This window comes from Convolutriloba macropyga, unplaced genomic scaffold (genome assembly GCF_964194025.1).
Source record: "Convolutriloba macropyga unplaced genomic scaffold, txConMacr16.3 SCAFFOLD_2965, whole genome shotgun sequence".
In the NCBI taxonomy this organism is placed as follows: domain Eukaryota; kingdom Metazoa; phylum Xenacoelomorpha; order Acoela; family Convolutidae; genus Convolutriloba; species Convolutriloba macropyga.
Genome location: NW_027449287.1, coordinates 1 through 11,065, shown reverse-complemented (window position 1 = coordinate 11,065; position 11,065 = coordinate 1). Strand labels below are relative to the sequence as shown.

General features: G+C 33.7%; 1 protein-coding gene across 1 annotated transcript; it reads right to left on the bottom strand.

The window, feature by feature from the left end:
• Positions 1 to 3,859: 3,859 nt before the first annotated feature.
• Positions 3,860 to 8,039, bottom strand: LOC142354924 (cytochrome P450 2J2-like). Its single transcript, XM_075407251.1, has 4 exons — positions 7,901 to 8,039; positions 7,492 to 7,696; positions 5,301 to 5,684; positions 3,860 to 4,554 (listed from the first exon to the last, which is right to left on the bottom strand). Exons 1-4 carry the CDS (start codon positions 8,035 to 8,037, stop codon positions 3,970 to 3,972), a joined length of 1,311 nt encoding a protein of 436 aa, XP_075263366.1. The 5' UTR covers positions 8,038 to 8,039; the 3' UTR covers positions 3,860 to 3,969.
• Between the last annotated feature and the right edge of the window lie 3,026 nt (positions 8,040 to 11,065).

Genomic DNA, 11,065 nt, shown 5'->3' with positions numbered 1-11,065 from the left:
AACTCATCTTTCCGAAGTTTCGGACTTTCTATTTTAATTATTGATGCCTTTTAAATTGATTGAACTTGATTGTACATACATTAATAATAATGTGTACGAGTGGTTTGTTTTCGCAGCTTTTACTCGGTAAGAGTGCGTTACTTTTTTTAAACGATTTTTTAAGTAGACGCTTGTTGAAGATTTCACCGGTTAGCACTTATGTTATTATTTTTTCTACCGTTTTGATAAAATTCAGGGCTCAAAACTGCCGGCAATTCTTATAACTGAAGTGTCATCATTGAACCAACTGAAGTGTCATCCAAAGAAAAACTATATGAAACACAGATTTCATAATATCTGAAACCAATTTTAAGGCGTTGATAGAAAAACACTCTCAGAAAGAAAAAAGAAATGATTCATTGGGCGCATGTGGAGAACTTTTGTATCAACACTTAACATCTACGTGTGTTTGAGGCTTTTTTCTAATTTTATATCTGTTTATCAATACGCTGATTGAAATGTCGCCTTGTTTTTTCCTTAATTGGGATCCAGCCTCTAATTTGAACAAAGTAACAAAAAATTGCGGCCCAATTTGTTTTTTGTTTGCAAATTTGTTTCTCCCAAATTGTTTTGAAATTCAAGCGCCAAGGAGTTGAATTTGAATAAAAATAACTACTAAATTAAAACAAAACTTTATGGTCAAAAATAACTGTTTTCTAAGTACTGGTTATCTATATATGAAAACTGCAAACCATGGCTATGAGAGACAACATTCAATTTGATATGAGTTTAGGTGGATTCTAAAACCACTATTCAATCATGTAAAATAGCCAAACTGAACTTTTCACTTGTTTTTTGATTATAGGTTTTCTGAGGCGAATCTTTACAAAGAACCAAACTTCTTACAAAACTTCTTAAAGTTACAATTTCCTTAGCGTTACATCAGGAAAGGAACATCCAGTGGCTGCGTTTAGCCGGATAGCTACAGGCTTCCGAGAAGCATGATCATAGTAAGTGTTACACAAGGAATCCTTAACCTGGTCAGTTAACTGCTTATTTGAGTTTTTTTGTCTGTTGTAAATCTTGTAAACTCTTGAAATATAGAGTTCATTTTATGCAAGCATTTAAGAGCTAATTGTTCAAAATCTCGAATATAAGACTAAGAGTCTGACATTTTTGACGCTATTTTTTGTCATCCTGTAAAATAAAAGTTTTTGTTTTTTATTGGTCGGTCCTCTATGAGTATGAATACCACAGTTGCTAAATAATGACTCATTGCATTCCAATTCAGCCACAGTTTTGCTGCTAAGAAAATTATTAATTTGCCCATTTTTGTTAACGGCTTTAAAATTTCTTGCAAAGGAACTTTTTGACTGACCGCCTGGGTTGGCTTCCTATAGCTTTTCAATGATGGATCATCGTTGTTTTGTAGTTATTTGTATTCCCATCGACAGATCATTGTGGTTTGATAGAAACAGGAACCCCGTTGATGGATCATGGAAAGACCATAAAAGCTGCAATCTCATCTATGGATCATAGAAAAATCATAGTGAATCATAGGTAGCCATGCTAAATCATAGTAAATCATAGCAAAATTTTTATAAAGCCGAAAAAATCATGATAAATTTATAAAAAATTTGATTATTTTTCCATGACCACTGTTAAATGGTAATGGGACATTCTGTGATCCATCGATGAGATTCTATGGGAACCTAATCCTGTTAAAGCAATGTGTACATTGTTTCGGTGCCATAAAAAAGCACAGGCAACCAACTTGCCTTTTTTTTATTGTTTCAGTTGATTGGACAGTACATTTTTAATAAATCGCTCTTTGTTTTCATGATTTTATACACATTTAAATTAAGCTTGTACAACACTTTTGTGCTCAAGTTTTGCCATTTTTTTGAGAGGGAGTGTTACAGGCGGCAAAATCAGAAAAAAGCGTATTCTGAAGCGTCAATTTGCTTTTTCAAAGATATATTTTACGAAATTTTTGTTTTAATGTTTTTCATTTGCTCAGGCTAAAGGTACGACCAAATGTACGTTTTTCGTATCAAATCGATCGTTTAAGTGTTACTCCCTTAAACGATCTTATTTCTGTGTCTGAACATTTTATGTTGTTTCAATTTGTTTGAAAATACGCCGGGAGTATAATAAAACAAAAACCTCACAAAAACTTGAGTGAAAGTTTTTTTGGTTGTTCGAGTTGTTTGCAACAAGGGTCAGTACACAATCTCGAGAGAAAAACTTTGGGAATTCAAAGTGTTGGTTTTCGGCAAAAGTTGACTGAAGCGCCACCTTGGTAGTTTGGGGTCACATGACACTTTGTGCAAATTTTTAACAAAGTTAGCAAATTTTTAATAAAATTAAAACAAAGGGCTGCATGTACAAGAGGCGTGCATTTTTTCAATGTATCTTGAGATACCAAACCAATTTTAAAATCGATTTTGATCTTATTGAAATTCTAGTTTTTAGCCAGACTCATATCCAGGTATGGTAAAAGTTATGTCAGAAATGCGTTGACATCCGCTGAAAAAAAAATTTTTTGACTGAGAAGTCTTTTATAAAAAATCCTTAATTTTAGTATTTTTTCAGCGCAATTCTTGTTATAACTCAGCATTTGCTAATACTTTCAGCGGATAATTGATAAACATGTTTCTGGAAAGAACATATTACTTTTTAGCGAGTTTCAAAGCATATCAAATAAAACTTAAGCATTTATCCTATTTAGATTTTACTTTTTTAAACATAATTTCTTTGCATTCTACACATTCAAATTAAATTTCACTTTTTTTGCCTCAATTTCTACACACCATTGGCACATTTTTCAAATTGCTCTCCCCAGCTCATTCTTAATATCTTGGGTCTCTAGAATCAATAGCTTCCTTTCTTGCACTGCGCCAACTGTCCACGGATTAATTACAATTTGAAAGTTGATGAATTAAAATGTATTTCAGTTGTGTGCTCTCTCATATGATAGATGTGCTGTAGGCAGCTTGGAAAATTCCTATTTTCAGCGAAGCTGAAGTTTTACAAGAAATGTTCTCGATGCTTAGAAATTTATATTGCTTAGAAATGTCTTAAAAAAGGTACGAGTTTACAATATACAAGAAATTTGCTGAAAATGTTTTTGATTTTTGAATGGAATGTGGAATTTGAAATTTTCTAAGGAATATGCTGAAGGCGCTGAAATTCACTCTTTTTCTGAAGTGCTAAAATTGTTCACAAAATGTGCCGAAATTTTGAAGTTTCAATGCTTTCCAAAAATATGCAAGAAATGCACGTAAGGTAGTGAACTTTGAAGTTTTGAATTGAGATGTGCTTAAGGACGTGCTGAAACTTCGAAAGAAATGTAATGACAGGTATTGAAAACATTTTTTATTCAGTACATTCAGCACCTAACTAAGAGTTCTTCACACATTCAGCACGTTTTTACATAATATCCAACCGTTCATCCCGAATTTCTAGCAGTTTATTCACCCGCTGACATCTCGAATCCCTTATACCCGCTGACAACTAGAAACAACAGCTTAATTTGCACTAAATTACCCTAAGCATAGTATCATAAACTTATTAGACAAGCCATGATTTTAAAACTAGTAGAGTTGAGAAACTGGTTATGATACATTATATTTAATTTTATCACGAAAGTTCGGTTTTATTTATTCAATTATTTTGAGCACCACAGTTCTGAACGATTCAAATATTCCGTCACAACATTTGATTTAAACTATAATGAGATCAAATCTGCTTGAGTGCTTTGAACTAACATGTACGGGAACTTTTGTGGTGACAAACAATTCAACTCTCACCCGTGAAATAAATAACAAGATTTTTGAGAAGAAATTGTGAATCCTCCTAAGAAAACCGTTAAGCCATTCATTGTTCAGTTCAAACGAAGCGACAGAATATTTAGATTTTTATAACACTGAGAATGAAATATACAAGATTTTTCATCATTTTTTTGTCAGTGCTTGGGGTAAAACTTTTTTATTTCTCTCTCTTTTCCAGGCGAACTTCATAATATGGAGTCGATATGACAAATCCAATGACAGGTTTCAATGGCGCAATCCAACCATTTTCGGGTGGACAGATTTTAAACCTGCGCATCAAGTTGGCAAACACCAAATATAACTCCATTTTCGCAATGTTCTCTCCGGGGCAAGATCTCAGCCCAATTGAAAAAGTCATCAAGTATTGACTTTTCTGGAATACACCATTCTCATCCAGGAAGTTTTTCGGATTGAACTCGTTAGGGTATTTCCAGATATTTGGATCCTTGTTCATGAGAGCGAACTGTGGAAACATTCTGGTACCTTTCGGTATTTTGTACCCGTGGAAATTTTCAATGTCGACATTTGCTGTGTGATCAATTGAGCTGAACAGAACTGGCGAAAATCGTTGTGTTTCATGCATAGTTGCCATCGTATAGTTGCATGATAGTATTGAATTCAGTGGAATTATCTGGTCTCTTTCGGGGAATTCGTTCATAAGTTCCTCGTAAATTGTGTCCTGAATATCAGGATTGTGCAGCATGGTTAAAACAAGCCATGATAACGTTGTTGTAATTGTTTCCTAAACAGAATCTAAGAGAGATCTAAGGTTCCAACAATTTTTTCCAAAACAGCGAATGTATACACGAAGCAGGCTTTTCTCTTCGAACAAATTCTCCTTCTTTGATAATGGATTGTTGAGAAATTTTGATTTCATTTTTATTTCAGCTGGAAGACAATTATTTCAACTGGACAACTGTATGCACTTTTATTGTAATTCTTGCCAAAATCATTGCTTTAGTTTTACAACAAAAACTTACTTTAAACTATTGTAAAATATTTTAAAATAGTATATACCAATTAGTATAATCATTCTTTTGTCGCTGTATCCCACAGTTTACATGAATTAAGATACGTTTATTGGAATTAAAGAGGTAAAATGGACCAACTAAATTCTCCTCTCTATTTGGGCACCAACTCCCAATGTTACCAGTCATGCAATAATGTAGTCACATCCTATTCCTTATTGCCTAGAACTAAATAAAAAATCGTCAGGAAAAAATATTAGGCGAGCAATTTCAGAATGCCTCTCACAAGCTAATCCAGAAATAATGAGACTGTTATTGCTGCAAGACTCATTTTTTTCAAGACTAAATTTTGGATGGATAATCAGATTTGACCTTTGTGAATTTAATTTGTGCGTTTAATTCGAAATTTAAAACAACCCGTTTTAAAAGTCGTTCTGTTGAAACGCCTCCATGGTCACTTGTAAACCAAATTATGGGAGGACAATTTCAACGAGAGGTAGGAGTGGTTTGATAAGCTTACCTGACCAGCCATGAATAGATCGTTCAACACATAAGGTATGTCGGTTTCAGGGAAGGAAAGCGATTTATCATCCAGCATTTTCCAAATGTAATCCGAAACACATTCGTCATCTTCTCTGGTCGAATTTTTAGCCGGCTTTCTTTTGTTAAAATTGTCGGATATATAATGGATAAATTCAACTCGCAGTCTCATAATTTCATGCGTCTTTGGTAAAAACTGGGTTATGAAGTCTGGAAGCAAATAGAGAACCTGTGTTGGATTGAACAACTCGAATGTTCTCAGAATCTTTCGATGAATGTCCATAAATGACTCGTCTTCGAAGCTGTGAGAGGCGTTGAAAAGCAGTTTGCAAATTATGTTGTTTGTCGCATAGGCAATTTTACCCTAAACAAAGTCTCTTCCAATAATCCACAAATTGTGATTGAGACAAAATTTTGACAAAAAAACTTCATCCAGAAGAGCCGGCGTTGCTGTTTCGTGTATGAGTTGAACCAGAAAAGCGAATGAAGTATTAGTATGATAATCAAAAACAATTGTTTTCAAAAACATATTTGTTTTGAATTTGATGAGAAAAGTGAACAACTTCTGAAAAAACATTTGACGACACGAAGAAAAACTAATATTTGAAATAACCAATGAAATTTTCCTCTTGATCTGTTTTATATTTTAGTGAAAGTAATTTCAATTGTTTTATTCTTTTTGAAACAGTTAAACCAGTTAGGTTATCTTGCAAGTTGTTTGGGTTCCTTGTATCAATTGAAAGGGAATATTGTTGACTAGTATCACAATTTTGTCTTCATTTCGTTACGAGGTAGCACCCTACATTTAATTATTGATTCGCTAATTCGTAGAACTTGGCTGCAACATTTGTACAACATAAAACATTTTGATCTATACTAAAAAGTATAATCGGTTCTACTTGTTTTCAACCCGAATCTTTTAACCCCGCATACCTTAACCCATATCATTTAAACGCTCTATCATTTAATCCCTTTATCATTTCACTCTGCTAATTAGCAGTTAACAATGCAGGCATGTTTTCTCATAATTAAGTGTATAACTTAATCCCATGTTTGGTTGTGGTAGTTTCATATCAAGTCCAACGGGGGGGGGGGGGGCTGAGGCATGGCCATGGCCCGCGTTGCATAGCCAAATAATTATTTTACTAATTTAGTAGTCTTTATTATATAAAAAATTAAAATCGGGGTGAAAAGACAGAGGGGTTAAAAGATACAGGTGTTAATTGATTGAAAAATTAATTGATAGAGAAAAGAAGTGATTAAATAGGGGTTAATGATAGGGGGAACTCAATAGGGTTGAGAAATCAGGACAACGCATACTCGTTATTTTCCACCACATTTCCCACTGTTAGACCTGTATACATGTAATAAGTTTAGTTATGTGGAATTAAAAAGTTTAAAGGGAAAATGGTTCACTTTAGTTAGTCAGGACACTGCTTCGTAATGTGATCATGGTTTATTTAACAAAAATTAAATGCCACAGAAAATTCAGTTTCGCTATGATATTGGTGTTTCAGATGTTTTACAAATGATGCGACCATTTTTCTCTCTAAACTATGATATCAGTTTGTTTTTACTTTTTTTCAGGGAAAATATGGAAATGTGACCTTAAAAAATAACTGGCAATCTAGTGTACCCAATCAGTGTGACAAATAGCAAATATGATTTGAAAATATTTGTTCGGAAGTCTCAAAAAGCTGACAAAGGTTCTTGAATGAAAGTGTGCTCTCAGTGCTGTAAACTTTTGGAGAGAGACTTTGTTTGGTAATTAATAAAAGCAAGAAACCCCAAAATAGGCATTTTTTAATTTTGTGTATTTTTGGTTGATGTGCGTTTGGAGCCAATATAATTGTTCTTAAACTTCTCAAAAAATTTGCTGCTACTCTTAAAAAGTGACCTGATAATTGCCCAAGAATAAATCTGCTTAGCAGCACGGTAGTCTTCAACAAATTTTATAAGAGTTGATTTTTTTAAGTTGATTTGTTCAGAAGATGGATATTTCGCTTTGATAGCTTGTCATATTTTTTACTAAAAAAAAGGTTTTAGTTCCTCAACACTGAGGATTAATGGGTAAAAATTATTTTATTTAAAGAATGAAGCAAAAAACGTTTGTTTCAAACTTAAAGTGCTATGCTACCTTATTCAAAATCAGAAAATTGCAAACAGCTTACCTGAATGTAAATATCCTTTCCAATGAATTCATCCAGATGTACTAAGAGATTATTAGCTTCATCTTCTATCCCAGTCGAGAACGCAGACTTCCCAACTCCTAATGCTCTCAAGATCTGCATCGTCAGACGTCTCTTAACTTTGAAAGCTTCTCCCGAAGCAAAAACGACCCCTCTATCTGCGCCAATTTTGTCGAACACACTGAAACGAGAAGGAATTATATTATCAATTGTCAAATATGCTCTTTCAGCTTCAAATATGTATTTTTCACCAGCTTGCGATGTCTTATTTTTTATAGCAGTTTCTAACTGTTTCGTCACTATTTTTTATGATTCCTGAGACTTCAGTAGTTAAAAATTACGCAGACTTTGCATTAAAAATAAGACAGCAAAAAACAAGTTTTCCCTGAAAGTGGTTCTGGATGAGAATCGTTGATCGTGTAGCACTTCTTTCATGAGATCAAATCCTTGAAACCAAATATCCCAAATGCCCTTTCCGACCAGTGACAGAGACATTATCGGCCCGTACTTCTTGTGCAGCTTGTCCATTTGAAGACTTTTGAAAGTTGGCACTCAATTCCATTTATATTTCAAAATTACTGTGTTATTTAGTCAAAAGTGATTTCAATCATAAAAAATCCTGTTAATTTTTTTTTCAAAATTTCATTTCTATTGCAACAAAAGTTGCCACGAATTTGAAATTGCTACAGAAAAGTATATCTAAACATAGCTTTATTTCACTTGGTAAACTCAAATTTCTGTTTTGTCAACATTTATTTCTAATCCAAAAAATTATTTATGCTGGGCTGTCCTTATAATTAAGGTGTACTAAATAATATCAAATATTTTACAATGGATTTATCGATATATGGTAAGTATTGGCTTGTGAGCACGTCAATTTTGATATTTAAACGTTCTAGCAGAAAACTTTGATTTGAATGTAGAAAAAAGTAGAAAGAAGTGCTTCGTAATTTCCTTTACTAAAAATGGCTCAGAAAAGGAAATTAAGTGGAAAAATAGAAAAAAACTCATTGGCTAGAGTGGCACACAGTGGAAACTGGTATGCTATGATTGTCAAGAAAAAGAGCAAAAGCATACCGTTTGGCGTTTAGTCTATAAAAAAAATTGAAATAAGTTGGATTTATTGGACTGAGGGTACTGATGGGAAACTTTAAAACGGAGTTTTTATTAAATTTACAGTCTCTCTGAATTTTAATCGTTGCATTTGTGTTACGTAACATTTTTTGTTAATTTCCATCTGGAAAATTTGTTTTTGTTGCGATACAAAGAAAGAGGAAGAGACAGAGAAATAGAGAAAGAGAGAGGGAGAGAGAGAGAGAGAGAGAGAGAGAGAGAGAGAGAGAGAGAGAGAGAAAGAGGAGAGAGAGAGAGAGAGAGAGAGAGAGAAAGAGAGAGAGAGAGAGAGAGAGAGAGAGAGAAAGAGAGAGAGAGAAAGAGAGAAAGAGAGAGAGAGAGAGAGAGAGAGAGAGAGAGAGAGAAAGAGAAAGAGAGAGAGAGAGAGAGAGAGAGAAAGAAGAGAGAGAGAGAGAGAGAGAGAGAGAGAGAAAGAGAGGAGAGAGAGAGAGAGAGAGAGAGAGAGAAAGAGAGAGAAAGAGAGAGAAAGAGAGAGAGAGAGAGAGAGAGAGAGAGAAAGAGAAAAGAGAGAGAGAGAGAGAGAGAGAGAGAGAGAGAGAGAAAGAAGAGAGAGAGAGAGAGAGAGAGAGAAGAGAGAAGAGAGAGAGAGAGAGAGAGAGAGAGAAGAGAGAGAGAGAGAGAGAGAGAGAGAGAGAGAAAGAGAGAGAGAGAGAGGAGAGAGAGAGAGAGAGAGAGAGAGAGAGAGAGAGAAAGAGAGAGAGAGAGAGAGAGAGAGGTTAAATTGAAAAATTCATCTTATCGATTTTAACTCTCCAAATGTGCTCAATTCCTTCACTTCTGCTTTTGCAGATTCTTTTACAAAACATAACACTATTGAGCTCAATGCAATCAATTTTCAGTACAAATTTTTTATTTGTTAAATTGTTGCATCTCATTTGTGTAATTCAATCTCTCACGAGAGATGTCTAGAGAGATTAAACTGCGAGGTTAATTTTTTTACAGACCAGCTCGAGTTCTTTAAATGAACGGATATTCTTTTTTGGAGTTGTGCATATTAAAAAATTTATGCTTTCACTGTTAGGGGAAGTGCTGGAATGATTCATAACTGAATTAATGCTTGCTAATCACGTTTGAGAATATGAAACACATTTGGATTGCGCAAATAACTCTGAACTGGAACCTGACGTTTTCTTTTGAATAACATTGATAGCAATTTAGCTATCATAGGGGCTTTGAACTTACTTTCAGCAAAAATTACCACCCCGTTTTGGCCTCTGTTTATTTTTCATTAACATTGATCGTAGAATCAAAATTTGGGTAGACTGTGCGTTACATAAAGCAAGGAAAACTACATTTTGTTATTAAAATGAATTCTGGATATTGTTTTTTTTCAATATCAGATACATAGAAATGAGTTGGAACAAAACTTGTAAGAAAAAACTTGTTTCAATTAAGATTGTTATTGTCACCTCGAAAAAGTCTTTAAAATTGATGCACTGAATCAAATAAAATTTGGGCCAACAACGTTGACAAAAACGAGGAGAAGAAAGATTACAATGCCTGTGATGTGAAATACAGCTTTGGAAGTATTATGGAAGTCGTTGTTATGTTGTTTCTAATATTGAAATATGCAAAAGTGGTGATGTAGCTGATAATTGTTCCGACCCCACTTGTGGGGGGAGGAACTATATACTCAAATGGGTTTTTTTTTGTTCGAGAATTTTGGCCGACCGATATATTCATCGTAGAGAAATGTGCATGGTATCATTAAAAAGCTCGTCCAGCGTAGAATTCAAAATTAAAAAGATTTTTTTAGAATTTCGTTTTTTTTCGAGGAGTTATCGAGGTTTAAAGTTTCATGTGAACACTTAATATTTGGTTCACTTTTGTTCACTTTTACCGTAATTTTCGTTCGAATTAACGTTTTCTATGAAAAATTTAATTGAAAAACTAGATTTCACGCCAAAAAGTAAATCAATTTTAGGTTTTTAATAGACGAAAGGAGATAATAAAGACTAGTTCTAGTCTTAGAGGAGGTTTAATATATAAAAAGAAATTCGAAATAGGTTTGGAGCTCTTTTTTTTTTAGAAAAGTTTGCAATTTTTTGTATTTTTCAAGTCACCTAGAGACTACTAGACACTTTTATATCGAAGTTCCGTTAATGACAAAACTCTTTGAGATCAAATGAAGCCCAATGAACAAAAAATTTGTTTCAAGGGGATCGCTCATGTTTTCTTTGGATTCGTATCTCAATTTTCGTAATTTCAAATGAAATTTTGATTCACCTTTTTGAGGTTTTACAAAAGTTTTATAATCCTATGGCATAAACTTGTTGACTAAAGGTGCAATAGATTTGCTAATGAGCATTAAGTGAACCTATCTAGTGATGTGAGTGGACAGCTAATGGCTGTTAAGACTGAAAATTAATTTTCGAATTTTTTTCAAAATTAGTAAATCATAAACTCATTTTTGTGAACTGTA